Source organism: Anas acuta, chromosome 1, assembly GCF_963932015.1.
Source record: "Anas acuta chromosome 1, bAnaAcu1.1, whole genome shotgun sequence".
NCBI classification, from domain to species: Eukaryota; Metazoa; Chordata; class Aves; order Anseriformes; family Anatidae; genus Anas; species Anas acuta.
The window spans coordinates 147710011-147731868 of NC_088979.1; the positions used below are offsets into that span (position 1 = coordinate 147710011).

Genomic DNA, 21858 nt, shown 5'->3' on the forward strand with positions numbered 1-21858 from the left:
GTTACTGCTAACTCCTCTTTTATTATCAAATTGTCATGCAAAGTGAGCTTTTCAGGTGAGCAGAGATTTGCATCTGGAGACAGAGATGCTCGTTTTCCCTCTAGCAGAACATTTCAGTAGATGTACTCAGCCAGGTGTGCTTCTGCTTAGAAGTAAAATAGCACACTCACATCTTCCTTTGATCAAATAAAAAGCCTGGGGATAATTAGCTGAAGAGATGCTGGTGATGGCTAATGGTTTCCTTCTGCGCCAGAGATCTGACTGATGTGAGCTGGGTGTACCTCAGGACAGACGTGAACTGCATGCTGCTGCCTGCTGCATTGCCGGGCCCTTCCCTTTTCAGAGGCTATCAGACCGTGGAGAAGCATCCTAAAATGGGGCATCCTAACCCTCTGCCACTCACAGGGGTTCATTTTTAACAAGTGACCATGAGGGTTTGCTATGCAGAGCCAATGTGGCTGGCTGTTTTCTGACCTTTTTGTATGAAGGCAATTGAGTTTATTGTGGGTTGTTGACTGAGGCTTCCAGGCCATATCACCTGCTTCAGAAGAACTGAATTGGTGTCAGTGCTACGACAAAGCTGGCTTTTCTCTTTGGCTGCTGGCACCTCACGTAGCTCAAGAGAGAAGCAGCCTGACTCCTTCCTAACGCTGCAGGGGAACTGGGCAAGTTGCTGAGCACACAGCTGTACACAACACCACAGCCTTCCTCATCCTTGTCCTGAGGACTTGCATTGGAAAAGAACCCAGAATACCTAAAGGGCTTTCAGAGGTCCTTGTCTAGCAGGAGACACGACTGAACATAGGTGAGGGATACACATAGCCATGACACAACCTGGAAGCAGGGCATCTGGAGGTGTGCTCTGGCTCCAAAATAGTCAGGTAACTCATAGCAAGTTTTGTGCTGAATGCCTCGGTTCAGTAATCTGCCACAGAACTGAGTGTGATGTTGGAATTGAGTGGGAATTACCAGTCAGAAAGGTGAACAGTTATTACGTGTGACAAATGAATCCATGTCGTGAGAAGCTTCTTACATTTTTCTTACAATAGGACATTTTTTTGTTTCTGGCAGGGAGTGCTAAAAATGTTCAGGTTTGTTTCTGTTAGCACAATTCTGAAAGCTATACCTATTCCAGAGGTATGTATGCATTAATCAGAGCTTTAAGTGTAGATTCTGTACATATTAAATATTTATGTAATGCAATAATCTCATTCGAAATACTTTAAAATATTTACATGCCTTAATAAATGTTTAAAAAGCTTTTTTTTTTTTTTTTTTTTTTTGGTACCAAACACCGGTATTGGACTTCCTTTGAGCTAATGGACATTTCTGCATCCCCCTGTGCCTCTAGTAAGACACGAGAACATGGTGAACCCCAAGTGTAGCAGTACCTGCGTGCTGCCCTCCCATACAAAGTCAACAAGGTAAAGGAGAGAGAAAGCAGATGGTTGAGACACCTTGCATGGGACAAAGGCCCATTGAGCAGAGGGTGGGTAGCGCGCTAAACACCTTCAGATGGGTTGGAGGAACTGTTGCATGGACAGGGCTTTTTCCCAATTTTCAGCAACGTCTTACGCTGTAACCAGCACGGACTGTGCCAGCAACATAGCAGCTGTCCTGGTGATTGCTCCTCCAGCAATGGAGCTGCTGGAGGTGAAGAACCTCACGCAGCCAGAACTGTGTGTTGAGTACAGTGCCAGTCCTAGATAGTGCCTGTTCGATGTCAAGATGATATGGTCAGTAAGGTCAAGATGATATGGTCAAAGTAAGGGATTTAGTTCTCTCTAAGGGTCTAACATGGTCACAGATACGTCAGTCTCATGCCCAGAGCCCACAACCAGACATGGTATCTCCCGGAGCAGGGTTTCATGTGCTTTGGCATGGTGGTCTTACAGTGCTCTATAAAAATCTTAACAAAATGAATCAGCTTTCAGCTGTGGGAACAGAGCAAAGGCCGGCTGGAAATTAAACCTAGGAATGAGGCTGTCCCAGTACCTAAATTCACAGCATTTTAAACCTTTCATTTTGCAGAAATGGCATGCAGGTTTTGTGAGGACTTTAGTTAGTTTACTCATTTTCAAAAGCCTTAATGTCATCTATTACAGAGGGGGGACCATAATTTCCATATATATGTTATAGACTTACACTACCATAGCACTTAGTGGCCGTGATGGATGGGCTCTGTAGAAGCCACAATGGCAATCTCGAAGCATTAACAGGCTGAGCAAGTGAAATCTCAAACGGGAGACAGCCAGAAGAGTGATCAGCCAATTTTCATGTATTAGATAAGTAGTTTATTCACATCTCTGAATTTTGTACATGAATTCAGATGATCTCAGTACCTCAGCTGATCTCAGTTATCTAACATGGTTAAGCTTAAAGAGCTAACTTCTATTTTGGAAAATCTCCAAATTCCAGACACACTCTTCTAGTTTAAGTGAAAGCTACCATCCATCTCCCCAGAACTAGAATTAATCAACCACGTCTAAAATTGCATTGAGTAAAAATTGATTCAGTATTCAGAACATCTGAGATGAAGCATTTAATGTTTCTCCAGAACCTTGGATACCGTAAGACGGGAAAAAAAAAAAAAAAAAAAAAAAAAAAAGGATGTGTCAGCAGTGTGAAAAACACCTACTTCGAAGGGAGTGGAAAAAATGGTTGATCTAAAACTAACAAAATTAAGAGGATTCATAGGAAAGTAACCTGGTGGATGATTGCTTCCCAAATATAAGTTGAATTTGTACAAGTATTATTGGTCCTGATTTTTGGAAAATCCTTTAGAATGTCAATGTTATTAGAATGGTGTTCTGCTTTAGCCAGGACATGGCAACAACTTCTTAATCAAAACCAGGAGACAACGGCAAGTATGAGTAAACAGATAAAATCCTTCTTAGATCTTATTTGTAGTAGAACTTGTAATGTGAATCTGAGAACTCACAGATATTAAATCTCACGGCACTATTAAGAAGTCAATTATTCCCAAAGATGTCTATGAAATAATGCATTCAGGACCCTATTTCACTTGTAAAAAGCAGATTTCAAATTATTCGGGGAAGACGCTTCTTTGACTTCTCAAGACTTTCATCAACTCTTGCAGAGAAAACTCCCAAGTGAGCAATTTGAAGACTGTTAAATCACGTAAACAAGCTAGCTAAATAAAAGAAACAAATTTCAAGAATAGTTCGAACTGAGAAATAAACGCGTAAATAGAGCATATGAGGAACTGTCCTGCACATTAAGTAAACAGCTAGTAGGACTGAAACCAAACTAGATTTTTAGCTGCAGAGAAAGCAAAGCCCATCCAGCACAGGGAGTTTACAGCTCTACTTCCATTTGAGAAGCCCTTTGTTCTCCAAGCCTGACAATGCTGAACGGCTAAGGGCTACATTACCGCTCTTGGGTACCCCCCCAAAATATGGCAGTTCTGCATATTTACTAAACATGTTGGTTCATAGCTTAAGTCATGAATTATGCATGTTCTGTTAATATTAGGTTCTCTAGAGTATCCTGCACGACACGATCAAATTTTCATTGAATTTAATACAAAGACTTCATGAATATGAGAAGGAAACTTTCATGACAAACCATGCCTCTACTAGTTCTTTCCTCCCCCAACGTTATGTACTGAAAACCGATTTATAACACGGAGTGTATGTGGAAAAATGATGATCTAAAAGATAACTGAACAGACTGACTCCATTAGGAGTGGATTAGAAATCACAGTTAATAGAGCATATGACAGAACAACCTGGCCAAAAAGAAAAGAAAAATCACACTGGAGACCTCACGTTGCCTCTGGTACCTTCAGTACCGTTATTGAGCATCATCTTGCTCCTTTTTAAGCAGTTGGTAATTTAATTAGCATATTATATTGCTACTTTCTGCTCTTCTAAAGAGACTCTCCTCTTTGCAATAGCAATTTTACCATAATAACAACAATGAATTTCAAACACTTCATTTCACAGGGTGCTTATACTAGCGCTTCCCAATGTGTGTATTATGCCTCATTCTTGGACTTAAGAGAGCTCGCATGGTGCTCAGAACTGAAGTGAAATAGCAAATCCATTAAAAAGAAGATAGGTCTTATTTGGAGCCCTGATTCTGCAAACTATTCTGCATTTATAAAGCCTTAATCCTCATGCCATTTTAATCTTTGTATGAGAAAAGTCTAATTTAGTTGGTAAATTGCAAAAATAATTGAAATTAATTTGCTGCTCACCATTTTTTTCATCAGCATTCTAAAAGCCCCAAAGAAATAAATGTATTATAAACTGAGTGGTAGAGGATATCACAAATTTAAATATCACAGATCAGTGTAAGATATATAGTGATGCTAAAAACCTCAAAATATTGATCTGAGTAGTTAAAAGAAGCACTCTTCCCTGTGTCAAATAGCATAATAAGGCTGTGGAACTGTCTTAGCTATGTAATTACTCTAAAAATAAGCTGGAATAATTCAGTAACTCACTAGATTGCAAAAATCATTTCAAAGCATTGCACGGAAGAAGAAAAGACCCATGGTATAAAATGCTTCTGACTCCAAATTTAAAGCCGCATTTAGTTGTAGTTTAGCAAATGAAATTGTTCCCTTTCAAGCATGCTGATAGAACAATTGAGAAGGTCACAAAATCCTTCAAAATCCCAAACAATGTGCATTTCAAATAAATCACCCTTACTTCTATTAACCCTCTGGATATTTCTTAAGTAGAGGAAAGAAGAGTAGACAGCAGGAATGGCCAAACAGGATGGCTCTGACTGTTACTTGGCATCAGGTAGCAGATAACACCTCAAAAAGGCAAAGCCACTGGAGTTCCTGGCTGGTCTAGCTTGTCAGAAGAATGCAAATGGTACAAGAAGCTGTAGAAGGAGTTTTAAGGTGAATTGCAGATTAAATAAGTTAAATGAGGTAATATGAACAAGAGTTAATAAAAGTGCTACATGCTGACACAAAAGCAAATAGATGTCAAGCAATCAGCCATAGCCCTAATTATGTTAGAAATTATAAAGGGAGGTACAAACGAATCTTCTCCAGTTAGAGGGGAGGAAAATATTTAATTCATTTTAATAAGAATTTGTCATTTTATCTGCAAGCTTATAAAATGTATCTGCTTTGTTAACAAGAGACAGTACTATCTCCGGCTGTCCCTTTCGATTGTATGCTCTGAATGGTACAAAAAAGGACTTGATACCTGTCTTTAATAGAATTTTTGGTAACATTTCTTACTCACACACACATCAAAATAACTGACTTGTACTAGGATAAGCTTAAAAATCAAGTTGGTGGAATGTTGTAGTAAGGCTGACTTGACCAGAGTTAAAATTGGTCTAGCTAGTAAAGTTTCTGCGCAGATGATAGAGTCTCTGATATCCAGTAACTCTTTTGTGCCTTCTCCCATGTTATCCTCGTGCAACAGAATAATATACCCTCCAAAACTTGGGCATAAGAGCTTTTTTCCTTCATACTACTGTGCAGAAGAGCTAGCAAACCTGCATGTTTTTTAAATGCCCCTTCCACATATGAATCAAAAACCTTTCCACATCATAGATTATTTACTCCTTCCCCCTCCAGATGTCTAGGTTTTCTCTGCTTCATCAATGTCACACTTCTTTCCCCACTCAGGCTCCTCTTCAATCATACTTTACTGAGTACGTTCATTTTTTTTCCAGCATCCACCATTCCTCAAAGTACCTCTTTTTCCACTTCTTCTCCAACTCCTTCCAACACCAGCTACATTTTTCTTCCCTTCCTGAAAAACAAGCTTGGCTGTGTCTTTTTTTTTTTTTTCTTTTCTCCAAATAACTACCTTCTGTTTGCTCCTGCCTCTCATAACGAATGCTGTGTGAAAGTTTGCACCTCTTTCTTTCCCACGATACGGATTTTGCTCTCAGTCATGCAATGACTTTCCTCTTCTCAAAGTACCATGTTTCCCATTATGCTTTCCCATCATTTATTGTTACTGTGCCCAGATTGTTCCAGCCTGACCATACATTTCTGCTTGTCAAATTTCACTGGATTTGTCCCATTTGACATTTCCTCCCCAGTTCTGCAATCTAATCACTCACCTTTTTGCAACAGGCTGTACCAACAGTTGTTGCTTATTTACTGTGAAAATATTTAACACAATAAGGATACTGCTATGGCTAGATACCACAGTTCCCTCACGTGTCATATAAGCAAAGATCACAAGTATCTCAAGAAATTTTAATTATTAAGAATTCTGGAAGTCATTTAAAAAGGACTTTAGAATCCAGGAAGTCTAATGAGAAAAGTGTTTGAAATGGCAATTTAGTTGAAATGGCAATTCAGATGGCAGTTCTATTAGAATAAAAAATCTTGCATCTAAGTCTGTACCAAAAACAAATAGCCATTATTGAAAAAAAATAAAACTAGAGTTACATCTAGTCCATTTTAAACAATTTAATGGGAATATTTCCTGCAATGCTACATACAACTATTTTAAATAACATTAATACAAACTAAGAAAAGTCAGAGAACCTGAAGTTAGAAAGATTTCATCTTTCACATAATAAAAGACATAATACATATGATTCATTCAAACAACTATGCCATATAACCGTAAGAAAAAGCTTAAATAAAAACGTTTATATGAGGGTGCTAAAAGTCAGGCATCTAAATCCATGTGTAGGCACTGGATAGCTGGTTTAATTTTCAGAATTGCAAACACTTTCAATTTCCACAGAGTTTAAGGTGACAAACACCTATAAAAGTCCCATTAACACTTATGCACATAATTAACTTAATTCATCTGAGTAGGTCCATCAAATTAAAAGGGACGATTTATATGCATACTTCGCATGACTAATGTTTACTGGTTTACAACATATGCTGATATATGGATTTAGTTGTCTAATTTAAGTCTCAAAATTTAAAACATCTGATCACAACATTTAAAGTCTGACATGTTTATATAATTATGCATTTAGGATGTACGCTGTAGTCTTTAAAAACATACACCATGAGGAACTCCCACTGGATTTTAAAACAGAGCATTTAGTACATTTTTTTTTCCAAAGTGACAACCAGAGTCCTCATGATCAATGTATTATTTGAAATACTGAGATTTAGAAATAAGTTAAATCATTCAGCAGCAGTCATTCCTTACTAACCGTATTACTTCTAGAACTTGAAAACAGAAATCCTGTTAGCAAGAATGGAGATTTTTGCTTTGAAATGGGTGACATGGATAACTCTGGAATTTCAGAAGTTCACGTAACTTCCTAGGTGCCTGAAATGCAACATAATCTTATATACCCTAAGTTTTAATCGGGGGTAAGTATTTATGTTTGATTCAACACCTCTAAATACTTCATTAAAGTCAGGATACTGGCCATCACAACACCATTAATATCAGTTAGTTAAACATTTTTTCAGTTGTGAAATGAAAAGACACTTTTCAGCACAAGGAGTTCTACTAATTCATCCATTATTATCGATCAGGTCAGTCTCACATTCTATGACTGTACTATATTCTCGTTATAATAAATTACAACAGCAAAAATGATTAGGTTGCTCTTTTTAGCAGAAAGAAAAAGGGCTCAGTCCTGCAGACACTTTTCAAGTGTCTGATTTCAGAAATGATGATGGTCATATTAGTATACAATAAAGCTTGAGACAAAACATTTAGACTATCAGGGTTCAAATCGCTGTAACAGTTATTATTGATATCAAGCCTGCAATGGTCAGAGAGTTACAGCACTGAAATTGCAAGTTAAGAACATATCAACTAATCAGGTAACGTCTATGAAAGAGAACTCATCTGAGGTCTCCTAACCACCTCTGTGGGAATATGAAAACATGTACCCACTTTCCTCTAGGGCTAAAAAGACAAGGCAAGCCACTGATTGTTTTTTACCTTCTTCTTTGTCACCACTGAATGAGCGATTGAAGATTGTTCTGGTTTGCACTACACGTAAGAAATTGTTCATTTAAAAGACCAGATCTTTAAAAAATTTAAAATCTGATAAAGGGTTGTCATGTCCTTGGTTGTGTCTACTCAGATATTCTCAATTAGCAGCCATCCACCTTGTTTTCAGTCTGAAGTTCTCAAATATCCTCCTTGATCAATCCTTTTTCACAAACAAAAACAGAACAACAACAAAAAAATGATTAAGGCTGTTTCATATCTGTGTCAACTTGATTTACTCAGACCAAATGGAACAATCATTTTGAGGACCTTCAGATGGAATGATTGATCTCCTCAATATTCCGGGAAAAGTCATTGCATCCACTGAAATAATTAATCGCCGACATCACCATCTCTGTCACCTATGAGCCACAGAAAATGAAAACCTACGGCTAGTAAGGCAGTTCCAAGTAGATCTCCCAGTGCAGTGAGATACGGGATAGAAAAACTGTCAGGATCTTTCCCTTTTTTCCAGAAGTGGTGCACCATCCAGTCGGCAATCCATAGCAGAGTAAACACCTACAGAACAGCAAATGACCAAAATCTGTATTAGTATCATTGGAATTCCACTGAAAGGGAGTCAACAGCCAACATTATTATCACCTTAGTACTTAACAATATTGTATACTACTGCTTTTGAAAAAATTAAATAATTAAGGTGTATTAATTTTGGATTAAAACTCCCCACAACTAGAGACAGGGACACTTAGTCCATTTCTCCCAGGAAATAATGCACACGGGTAGAAAGAACATAACGAATCACTGATAGCATTCTTCAACAGGGCCATTCTTGAGGATTGCTGACAATGGCAAAACAAACAAACAAACAAAAAAACACCAACCAAATGTGTGATTGCATTTTCTACACAAGACATCACTCTGAGTATAGTGAGAGCATAACCGGGGTTTCAAGATCACTCAGAATTGACTGATGTTACCCAGATGAAAGCACTCAACACAGGCATAGCTCTTGTATCCAGACACCTAGATCAGTCCTGAAATCAGACACCATATAAAGAATATGGGGTCAGATTAGGAACATTTTCACCTGGACTGTATGAACCACTGAAAACAGCCTAGCAGCTACTTTGAGGCGTGAAATACCATCTTCAGCCCTTCTGTATAAGGCACACCTGCAATATATATTATGAAATTGTCACTCCAGGCTGAATTCATCCCAAAGTAAAAGATTTCATTCCCAACTGTGAATGCCTGAACATTCAGGAAGTTTGATCTTAATACCGAAGGTATGCATAATTATTAATCCAGTTTTAGAAAAGAATTCTTTTAATGTTGTGCAGCTGTATAATACAAGATTCAGGTTCAGTAGAATCATGTGGTGTGGCACAGCACAAGATGAATGGGGAAAAGACTACTAATTTCCTGTCTCTTCTACAAATCTGCTTAAGCGGAGATAAACTTTTATATTTTATGCATTTTAGTTAATAAGATCTTTAGGAAGCATAAACTTAAGAGTTATTACCATATTGCTTTTCAAGAAGTCTTATTATGTACATTTAGAAGAACAGCAACGAAAGTAGTAAAATGTACAAAATTCATTTTATTTCCTAAGTGAGCAATTATTGAAATAAAAACCATCTTTATACATGTATGCACTCCTTTGCTGAAATACTGATATGATCATTGCAAGACTCTTCCCAGCAATACAAAATACAGTAAAACAAATGTCATATAAAAATTTGTGTTGAAAAAGTTATACCCGATTAATCTTTGCCTTGCAAAAGTACATTTTAAAACACAAACCTGGGGGGTTTGTATTTGCTTCATGAAAAATGCATGGTTTATTTATATAAACATATCTGCTGAAAAAGGAACTCTGTAGTCTAAGCTAATTATGCAAGTCCTAGGTGTGCTTACTGGAATCCAAACAAATATATTTAAAACAGATGTTTTCTTTGGAAGACTATCAGATTCTTTGAGTCGGCTCTTTCTTCTACCACAGACAAAAAGAGGTCTGTTTATAAAAGATACCGTACATTACCATTCCCTACAGGATGTACACAGAAGGCTCTGTAGTGCCCCACAGCAACAATAGTTACGCGTGTTCTATTAGAAGATGAGAGCATTCACTCCAAGAATAACTTATAATGTATTTATATTTCACAACCAATTAGATATAACATACACCATCCATCTTAAATGACAGTATACATTTTTGTCTTTTAAAAATCATTACATGAAAACTTTAGATTTTTCCATATATTTTCCATCCTACAGCAACTGACTTAGACTTTTGTGAAAATTAGGTAGTTTGGAAATTAAGTTCTGTGAATCTTCACAAATAATTATTTTTGATATATTAACTTATGGGTCCATAACATATAATGCAAAATACAACAAACCTGGCTTCTGTAAGTAATAGGAAAAAAGTTATAATGCATTTTATTAACTGATGGTTATAATAGTGTATGATGGCTATTGGGACATAGTCCTTACAGGATAAATTATGGGTCTATAGTTTACCAGTCTTCATTTTGGGGAAGGAATAATGCTATCATCATGCATTTGCATGGCTCACTAGCATTTGAGAATTATACAGATCAGTTTTTGGAAATGGTTACTTAGTTGGTAAGAAAGGTATAGCCAGAGTAGTTGGTGTTGCAAGACAGAAGTCAATCAATGTGACTCAAATCTTTGATGAGATTTTTCTTTTTATGAATGTTAAGGGTGGGGAAGGGGGAATTAAGGTCATAAATCAACTGTTATTTTTCACAAAAATAAACAAAAGCTCTACTATGAGTTTGCTGACTTTTCTGAAAGTAAGACAGTTCTTGAATAAGAAAGTGATAAGAAAAGTCACTTGCAAAGATCTGACAGGTGAGAAAAAAAAAAAACACAGGGCAAACAGAGAAGTCTAAAGGTGAGCAAAGATTAATAAAAAGGAAAGGTTACTAAGGCATAGGTGGAAGACTACACAGGACATTATGAGACAGTTTTGTGGCAGAGTCCTTTTTGCTGGGCTTCATCCGTGACCTCTAATGATTTCAGCAAAATCATGCAGATGGCAGAGCAGTACAAATTCAGCTTACTTCTCCTCTGCTCGCGTTCTATGAATAAGAAAGCCTTCATAGCTTAAACTGAAAGCCAGCTGTTCTTGAGAGAAAAAATAAAGGTATCAACATCACAGAAAAGTCTAATGAGAAACAAAAAAAAAATGAGAAACAAAAAATGGGAAAAAAAAAAAAAGAGAGAAACAAAAATCACCTGTTTAACATGAAATGCTGTAGGGAAGTGATAAGAGAAGTTTGAAAATGTATGCAGAACTGTTGTTCAATATGTGAGCTAATATTTTTAAATGATTTAATATACAGAGGAAGAGGAGAACAATGAAGTGCCTTTTACAAGAACATGAGAGATGAGTAGTAGTAGAATTATGAAACTCAACCGTAGGAATTCTTCAAGACTGAAGAAAGAGATAACCCTGAGGGTTAAGAAAGGTAAAAAAATAACTAGTAGCTATACATATTAAGATCTGACTAAAAAAAAGGGAGATATTATAGTCACTGATAAGGAAAAGAAAGCCCAGAGCAAAGATTGCAAAAATAGAGGCAAAATTCCAGATGTTTTAATATTTTTAAAGGAAGGCAACACTAAGTTATTACTCTTTTGGAAAAAAAACAATCAAAATTGAGGAGAATGAAACTAAAGACATCACCAGACTAATGGAATATAACACGAGTATCCCAATAATGACTAATGTTTTCTGTTTATAAATGTGTATTTGTAAAAATGTGCATCAGACACATTATCCAAAATAGGTCCTCAGAAGACAGAAGACGAGAGACACTGCATAATGAATATAGTGATGAGAAGGAGGGAGGGAAGAAAAGAGCAGGAGATAAGTCTTTATTAACCCCTAATGATGAAGAATCTGAAAATAAGGTGTGTAAGCATGCATATTATTATGGACAGAAAGGACAGAAATGAAAATTAATTCTAGATATTGAGTTTTATGATATTCATTTCAAATCAGAAATATCATATTGAGACTGAAATTGAACACTGATGCTTAAATAAAAGCGAGTCTCACTACTTAAAGCTCTAATCTAATGGTTACAAAACTAGAAATGGGAACATTATACACTCTCAAACATTTTTTTCCTTTGTTCTTGCCAAAACTTGCTTTCATTCCATGCAAATCTTTAGATACAAATAACAAGTTTAGCTAAACAAAAGTTTATTTTGTTTTGTTTTGTTTTTCTGCATGCAGTAAGGACCTCTAAAAGTTATCTGCATGTTCTCACGTAATCAGTTTCTCATGACTTCAAAAAATCTATTATTTCAAATAAAATGCCTCCAAACATTCATAATGCTGTCTAAACTCTCAGTAGCCTAGCTGATACATTGCAGGATGCCATAATAATTTTCTTTTTTCATATGGGATGACCGTGTTTAATCGGGGAATGTGTGTCAAATTCAGAGTAGGGCAAGTGATAAAAAATATAAAAAGTGTAACAATCAACTGCATAATCTCTGTAGGAAAATGATTTGAATCTTTCATGTTAATAATGGCTTTCACATTGATTGCTCTGATTTGCTTTTTCATATGGGCATTATTAAAATTCAGCTACTAGTTTAGTATGCAGAACTGAGACCTTTTAGCAGTTTCTTTTGCATGGCTTAGATGGACAGTATCTCCTGAATCTTATTAGTACCGCTGATTCACCTTAAATTGTTTCCACCTGAAGGTGCATTGCAAAATAGTTTTGTTCCTTTACTTTAGATTGAAAACATAGATGCAAATTAACTGTGGTAACCTCTTTTCAAGTGAATTTTAATTCTGCTTTACTCTCAACCTCACACTGACTTGAAATTCACCTATAATGGAACCATTACAAGATCTGGTAATTCCTGATAATTCATATACATCCATAAAATTCAACAGTAAGTTTATATATATATATACACACACATACACGTACATTTATATTCTATATAATACATATATATATATGGATAGAATTATTACTGAAAAGCCCCAAAAAGACAAAGATTACTGTGTCCTGACTCCAACATCATTCTCATCAAATTGATGATTTAGGTCTTTTAGTGGTTTTGACCCTTCATCAAGTAAATTTTGAAATTATACATTACATTTCTCAGATTTTAAATGGCTTTTGATGACTTAATGTGAAACTAAGTAGTAACTCAAAAGCATTCCTAACAGATCTATGCTGAACTTGCTGAATTTCCATTGCCTACAGCCAAAATTCTGTAGTCTGTGCAGGCTCTACACACGTATCATGTCCAGGGGAAAATAGTCGCTGTCTATCTTCTCCAAGCACGCATTTGTGGCTGGCAGTAAAAAAAAAAAATAATGCTGTTCCCTCTTGCTATCATCGTCTGTGTTTTAGCTATCTTGTGGTTTGGAACCACTGATTCATTCTCTTTGGTAGTGAACATGGATACCTTGCAAAAGATCCAGCCCACTCATTATACAACAGCTTGCTTCTCAAACAACACTCATCAATAATGAATACACTTCGCTAGTCTTTTGTCCTCCTGGACTCAATCCAAGTACATAAATGGATACAGCAAGCAGTTGCGGCATGTCTATACACAAAAGTCTCACCAGTTTAACTTAAATCAGTTTCCAAGCTAATTTAGGACTTTGGGTAATGAGCTTTGGAAACTCCTGATGCTGCAAATTAAGACATTACAAACCCCATGCATTTCTCCACACTCTTTTAGAAACTACTGCCACTATATCGAGGTCAAGAAAAGGCAACACATATGTCTGTCTGACGCTCCTTTCTTAGCCTAACACAATAAACTGGCGTTACAGTGCCAGTGTCAGTGGAGTTGTGCTAGTAGGCCAGACTGTGGCCAGGCATGGACACTGCTTCTGCTATCTGTCAATCCAGAGACAGAAGAACAGTAAAAACAAGTTACAAGGTCTGCATAGTAATTGTGTTGGGAGCAAGAACAGGAGCCTATCTGCAGACTGAAGACATTCTTGGTAATGCCAGTTCAATTCTTATAAAACCTTTGTGTTGCATGTATACAGGCAGTATGTATAATTACTTGCTTTCTGTCTGAAGTGCACAGCACTCTGGTATCCAACCACCCAGACAACAAAACGTAAATTTATCTAAGACTAACACCGCATTTAAGTCAAAAAGATTGTACCATTTTAGCTGAAGGTGTTTCTAAATCAATTGGATTGTATCCATGTAATTTTGTGTGAATGAACTTTTCTTTATTCCACAGCTTAAATCCAAATTCCTGACTGTCTTCTTGCTTTCTTTGTAGCTTTGCCAGACACCCTGGTCTGACCAAGGCAGTCCTAACTTCAGGCTGTTTGCCAGATGTCTGGATTAGGAGTGAAACACAGACCATTAAGTCTTCAGGTATGTTCAACCTGTACCAGCTGAAGCACAGCTCAGTGTGTCGTGCTACCTACAAAGCCTTCTGGAGGCAAAAATGATAATTTCCCTGCTAATGACTTTTTGGAGCCAGGCTCCTACCACTGGCTGCAACATGCCTGGAAGTGAAAGAGCTAGTGATGGCCACATTCAGATCCCAGTGAATCTGGCAAGTCTGTTTCTCATGCTGCAATGCAAAAGCATTGAACAGGCAGAACTGTCCAGGTTTGGACCTTAGTTTCCATATTTCCTTGAATCATGAAGTCTCCCCAATAGTTACATCCTCTACGCTTTGGAAGTAATCCTTCCTATGAGATAAAAAAAGCAGCATTTCAAATGCAATGATAGTTCCTGTACAAACACAATATTCCTTATTTCTATATAATGAATAGTATGCCCCATGAGTTACTTTTCCACACTGAAGTAGCCCATACTGTAGCTAAAATCCTCAGACTACTGCAAAGTCCAAGATGTTTTTAATGTGTGCAGGAAGTAATTATGAATATTGCTGAATTCTTGGTTTTCTGTTGCCTCAAACAGCTCTGAGGCACTGCAGAGGTTACTTCTCAGGGGTAGACACCTGATCTTCCTTGCATAAGAACAACCACACTTCAAAATTACTAATTTGGTTGGTAATAGCTCTGGGAACCTCCTATTGTTTGTTTATTCCCTGGGTATTTAATGTAACTGTGTGTTCAGATTTGCTTAGTAGGTGTGAAAATTCCTTAGAGGGCATTTTATTGGCTCAGTGAGAATATTAAGAACAGAGGCTGCCTTTGAGCGCTTGGAGCAGTGTGCCAGGACTGATGGCTTGGCAGTTCCAGTGTTGCACTCATTCTGCTTCAGGTCGACATGACAGAAGGTGAAACTTTGCTCAGTGCGTAGCTTTATAAGCTTAAAAAATACTTGTGCCCTTGCAGGGTAGAGGTGGGGAGCAGTTTGATTAATTAATGTGTTCTTTATTGGCCCAAAGCCAGACTGTATCTTCATGCAAAATACTGGTGTGTGTTTGTGTGACTTGTTTTTGTAAAATTTTCAAGAAAATAAAATTCCTCATAAATAGATGCCACTCATCAAATCCAAACCTCATTTACGATCAATATAGTGGTTTTCACTAGTGCATAATGGTTTGCTCAGCTACTGTATGCTGCATTATGTGAAGTATCCTACATACTTACAGGTGCCTTTGTACATAGATGACATTCCTCATAATATTTTTGATTTAGATGTTTTCCTCTGATGCCAACATTCATAAACACAGATCAGACCCAAGTCTGAAAATTTCAATCTGAATGCAGATTAATATAAATGTGTACAGTTCTCCCTATCTTTATTAAAACATATTTGTGAAATCCTAGTCTCACTGAAGGGAAGGGGATTTCTGCCTTCAATTTCAGTAGAACTTATTTATAAATGTATTTCAAGAACATTTCAACAGTTTGTATGTCTTTCAAGAACAGAACCAACTGTGCTGTTAAATTAGGAAAATGAAATAAAAGCAAAATAAAATAAAACAGTTTCTGTGGTTTCTTATGTCTAGAAAACCTGAACTGTTTTGCTCATAGAGAATCAGAGAGGAGAAATTGAAGACCACAATACTGTTTACTCATATGACTTAAAATCTCTTAATGTTTTTAGAACAAATGCATGTTCAGAGAAACTACATTTTGTTTTACTGCATAGTGTATAATAACTAAATCATATTGTTAATTGCATGCCATTTTAATTTTTTATTTTCCATAAATATTTCAGTTATTTAACATTCAGGAGACAGAATATCTAAGAACAGGTAGGAAGAGAGTGAAGAAGCTGGTAGGCATTAGTGGTGAAAAAAAAAATAAATCAAGCAATGATAATATCAGAATTGAATGAAAATGAAATTAACTACCTGACAGGAATTTCAGTAATACTGTATAGAGCTTTCAGTGCAAATAAATCATGTTTTATCACTTTGGGAAGTACACTGAAGTTTACAGGCAACCTGAAAAAGTCTTGTTAAAATGCCAAATAGAGGAATTCACATTTATGTTACAAATTTACTGTAGAGATAATGTACAATAGCATATACTGAAAGCAACAGATAAATAAATATAAGTTGTGATTAGAGCTTTCGTGTAAAATCTTCCTTGATTTTTTCAGCTTACTCTAACATTCCAGTTCTAATCTTGTCATTTCCCTAACCCCTTCGTCTCCACTTTAAAGAAACACAGGGCTGGATAATCGAAAATAATACATAGATTTTTAAGATAATTAAAAATCTCTTTCTGTCCACTCTAAAATATATCATGAAATAATCATGTAATCTTACAAAAGTCACTTGATTTTTAAAGATATAATTTTCACATTGCTGTTGTTATTTTTTTTTTTTAATTTGGCAGATATATTTTTTAATAGTGGAAAAATGTAGATAGGTAGTATATTGCCATAATAATTATTCAGCTGCTCATTTACCCCCTCCAGCTAAATATAGGAAATGACTTAGAAAGGGCAAAGTACTGGCATCAAACCTCCTTGAACGCTGGACTAACCGTAATTAACTCTCACCTTTGGGAATCCCTATGCTCTATTAAATGATTATCTCAAACATGGAAGAGAAGGTATTAAAGCTTTCTTTATATGAAGGATTGTAATTCTTGACATCTATTTTCAGATGCCTTCCATGCAAACTGAAAATAAATGCAAAGTCCAATACATTATAAAAAAAGAGCTAGAACGCACATCTTTCATTGCTCAAGAGACTGTCATTCGATTTGTTTTGTTGATAGTTGAAATGACAGTAATCAGCTATGTGTTTTTTCAGTTTTACAGCAGAGCTGAAAAGCTGTCATTGGAAGGACAAAAATATAAAAACTTCTGGAACAATGAGATCAGTAGATGTTGGTTTGTAAAAACAAAAAATAAATGACAGTTTCAAAACTGTTCTTTACTATATCCAGGTGCGTAGATGACTTCAGTGAAAAGGGGAATAGGTATGAGTACTAATATTGAAGTGTTTTCCTTGAGAAATGAAAAATGTACAGTCTGCAGCAGGGAAGCTCATCAGAAGGACAGGTAAGTAAAATGCATTCAAGATTTATGGGTTAATGCAAGAATTTTTCTCTGTAAAATTAAAAGCTGCTGTAATTATTGGTATGTAATACCATGATAATCACTACTAGAAAAATGCCAGAATAATGAAAACGAGGAAAAGAATCTCATTAAATATTTTCAGAAGGTGTCAAAAACCACGGGGTTCCAAACTGTAAATCTGTCAAGACCCATGAGAATTTACAGTGTGTGTGCAATACTGTTACTTGGTTTCAAAATAAATACATCTCAAGCTGCCTGGTACAGCTAAAGACAGAAGGTGAAGAGGGAAAAAATCATCTACAAAAAGAAGAGGGGAAAAAAAAAAAAAAAAAAAAAGCTCTCTGCTTTTCCAGGTGAAAAATCAAGAAAATCAGATGTGGCGTTATGGATTGTAATGGAGATTTATTCTGCAATGGAGACTGCAAAACTGAATGCTCTGATTTACAAAAATCAGGTGTGTGTGTGTATTTGTGCCAGCACCAGCCCTGAACTACTGTGTGATCTTAAAATCCTGCCCTAGAGCTTCAGACAATTTTTAGCTAACCTCTACATTTCTCACACCTTACCCCGTCCTTTGCTGCAGAAGAAGATTTGTAGCCCTGAACATATTATGATTGTAGTTCTGTGAACGGGAGAATCATATGGATTTCATATGGATTTATGCCTTGAGCTTGACTCCCATGTGAAATTGTTGAAATATAATAATGGCTGAAACCACACACACTTCATTCTTACCTTCAGTAGAGACATTAACAGGGACTCTTTTTCTCCACCTGTTTTTATTAAGCTAATAGAGACTTCATATCACTGAGAGACCTGAATCTTAGAAAAACTTGACTGAAATGGGCCAAAGGATTCAAAAGTTATTAGAAAGGAGAAACAGATAGAATAGACAGAATGAATGACAAGGACATCGAGGTGCTTGAGCGGGTCCAAAGAAGGGCGACGAAGCTGGTGAGGGGCCTGGAGAGCAAGTCCTATGAGGAGCGGCTGAAGGAGCTGGGCTTGTTCAGCCTAGAGAAGAGGAGGCTCAGGGGTGACCTTATTGCTCTGTATAAGTACATTAAAGGAGGCTGTAGCGAGGTGGGGGTTGGCCTGTTCTCCCATGTGCCTGGTGACAGGACGAGGGGGAATGGGCTAAAGTTACGCCAGGGGAGTTTTAGGTTAGATGTTAGGAAGAACTTCTTTACTGAAAGGGTTGTTAGGCACTGGAACGGGCTGCCCAGGGAGGTGGTGGAGTCACCATCCCTGGAAGTCTTCAAAAGACGTTTAGATGTAGAACTTAGGGATATGGTTTAGTGGGGACTGTTAGTGTTAGGTTAGAGGTTGGACTCGATGATCTTGAGGTCTCTTCCAACCTAGAGATTCTGTGATTCTGTGATTCTGTAATTTCCTCAGGAAAACACAGTATAAAACAAGTCTTAAGGCTGGAAACTAGGAATAGCATGAAAGAGGAAAATTAAAAGAAATGGCTTTGTAATTTTTACTACGACGTTCCCACTTGCAAAGGTTGGAACCTTTCCAATTATATTCTACGAAAAGAGTATAGAATTCACATATAAAATTAAAATAGTAGCGGTCTTCAAAACCTATCCTTATTGAAATAGCAGTGTGATAAACACAGACAATTCAGGACATTAAAATTATGATTTTTTAAAGGATTGATTGGTGATGATATTGTTTGCATTTTAAAAATAAGTTGGCTAATTTTAGAAACAATGCATATATACATTTAACATACGGATAATTCAACTGTATTTTTATTGTATAACATTAAATTTCTATTTTTGTTTCGAAAGAACAACGAAGCACTACAGTTAATTCAGCCAAGTTTTAGCTAAAAATTGGCTGTGGATTTAGCAAAAATATTTCATTTTATATTAGTGATTTTTCTTAGAGAAATCAGTTCACATTAAGACATTGGTTTTTCAAAAGGCATCTTTCATGAAATGCCACTGCTGGGTGTGGACAGACCAACTACATAGGAACACACCAAATAATGAACACTGTTTGACTGTTTGACAATTAATGCAATTACGATTTCTTGTACGGTGACCACTGATCACTGTTACACTAATTTAAACTTTAATAAATGTTAAAAATGTACCAAGCAATAACATTCTCATCTGCTACATTTTTGACTGTGTTAACTAAAACAGTACCATGAACCATTTTAAGAAACCACTGTGGGAGATTACTTTGAGAATTTTCGTGATGTATTCATTATTCATAAGTGTTACTTTTCCATCTCTCCATCTCCCCTCTAGTTGATTGAAATGATTGGGGTTTTAGATGCAATGGTGCCAAGAAGCATGTGAAAGAAAGTGCAAGATGGATGAAATAATGTAGTCATGAATCTTCTGAAAATCACTCACAATACTGATACACCTTTGTAAGCAATATGCATGTGGAGATAATTAGTTACTTCATAACTGTGCTGAAAGTCTGTAATAACCATACCCTCTTTTACTTATTCATGAAATTTCAGAAATAAGATAACACATGATTTTCTTCAGGAACTTAACTCTATGAGCATTTTCAAGTTGTACTTTTTCTTACCTGTAGCAGAGCTGCAAACAAATATACTGCTATAAAGATAGGAGTTAAGGAAGTGTGGCCGCTTTTCATTAAATGGATGGTGTACAAGAAAATTAGGTGTCCAGGAATCACCAAAAGAAGCAGAACTTGGGCTGATTTGTTATTTACTCCTATAACAACAACAACAAAATTCAGTTAGTCTCTTTAATTACTACATCATATTTTTATTTTAATATAAAAAGACATTTTGAAATTTCACAGCATTGGCTATTGTGGAACAGCAGGAATTATTTTTAACCAAAAAAAAAAAAAAAAAAATTCTTGAGATTTTCCACAGGGGTAAAAAAGTCATCCCTAATGCCTGCCAGTAAAGTTAAGCAAGGCCGTTCCAGGAGACTGTGCAAACTGTGTGCTGTCAATCAGTACATTTCCTACATCTGTTTTGGTTCTGTACTTATGTAATAGCATCAAGTTTTTTTGAGCTGCACTGACTTCATAGAGCCTTTGTAGGAAAGACACTATACTCAAGTCATCCTCAAAAGTATCTTATGTTTCTAAAAGGTAATCCTACATTTACTATTTTCACATCTCAATGCCTCAATGCATTTCCTAAATATTAATGTGTAATACATTCTATTGTAACATCAAATTTCAGTACAGATACTACGTTGTTAGGAAGGGGGAAGTACAGGGAAGAAATAAACTGTGAAGAAAGAATCTAGAAAGAAATGGCAAATGGGGAATGGCAAACAGGGACTAGGCTTGGCAATAATGCCAAAAATAATTAAAGTTTGGTCCAAACAGGATAGTAGATTGAACTCTGGAGTTAAATGACAAAGATTAAGAGCAGGGAAACAAGGTATGTTAAAGGTTGAAATCCTTCTGAGTTGATATCATCAGTGTCCTGCCTGATCAGTCCCTATGTCTGAGTCTTGCCAAAGTTACGCCTTTCTCCCTCTAACTCTCTATGCACCAGCTCCTGCAGGGAGTTGCTTGTGTTTGTCACATGTGAACAGCTGCAGGCAAAGGAAACTGCCAGACCTCTGCTGCCTCTGAATTGCATACAAATTGAGTCTCTCACTGGGGGCACAGTCATATAGGGGGAAAAAGAGGAGACATGAGACAACATTTTTAACAACTAAGCGACTAATACATACCTGTACCAAAATAGGTTCTGCATGGATAATAGCAACCCTTGGCTTCTTCTGGCAGTTCTCCAGGAATGCTATGTAAATGGAGGTAGGTAGAAATTCTGCTAGCTTGAATAGCTACTAGATTACCACCAATACCTGAAATACAAAAGGGAACAAGTGGGAAATTTTCAACTTTTTTTTTTTTTTTTTTTTTTTTAATCTAGTAAGCAATATTTTTACAAATTTCCCCTAAATACAGAAGTCAAAAAGAATAACATTCTGCGAGTGTGTTTGTTATAGAAAGGCTACCACCAATCTCTAAGGTAGTCAAACTTGGGCTACAATTTGGCATATCACTGAATATTTAGATATTTGGTATATCCATGCTATATATTGGAAATTTTGGGGTGAGCTTTAATTTGTAATAAGTGCAGAAAATTCCTTCAAAATGTTCAATCTGATACTTTCTCATAGGTGAAGCTGCCTTTTAAGGCTCCTTGTTATTTGGAAATCCTTCCTGGAACAACAGAAGTAATACATATCTGTACCACTGCTGAATTAGCTCCCTTGCTCAGTGTAGCTGGTAAGTATAAATAACACAGAGCAAATGCAGTCACTACCACAAATATAAATGCAGATTTCTCACACATAGGGCTGGAAAGGACTTGAAGAAATAATCTGTCCATTCCCTTTCGCCACAGAGCTGGATTGAACCATAATCCTTTGCCATTCACAATTCAGGTTGAAAGGACGACCATCTGAGTAACTAATTTTTAAAAGAATGGCAGTGATGAAGACCCTACC

At 36.5% G+C, this 21858-nt stretch overlaps 1 protein-coding gene across 1 annotated transcript in view; it reads right to left on the reverse strand.

Moving 5' to 3' along the window:
* Positions 1 to 6406: 6406 nt before the first annotated feature.
* The window catches only part of SLC41A2 (solute carrier family 41 member 2), a 59068-nt gene continuing 43616 nt past the window's right edge, over positions 6407 to 21858 (reverse strand). Inside the window, exons 9-11 of the mRNA XM_068664386.1 lie at positions 21079 to 21210; positions 19943 to 20091; positions 6407 to 8447 (exon numbers count right to left, since the gene is read on the reverse strand). Of these exons, the coding sequence (XP_068520487.1) occupies positions 8262 to 8447; positions 19943 to 20091; positions 21079 to 21210 (467 nt within the window). The 3' untranslated portion in view covers positions 6407 to 8261. The remainder of the gene's footprint in view (positions 8448 to 19942; positions 20092 to 21078; positions 21211 to 21858) is intronic.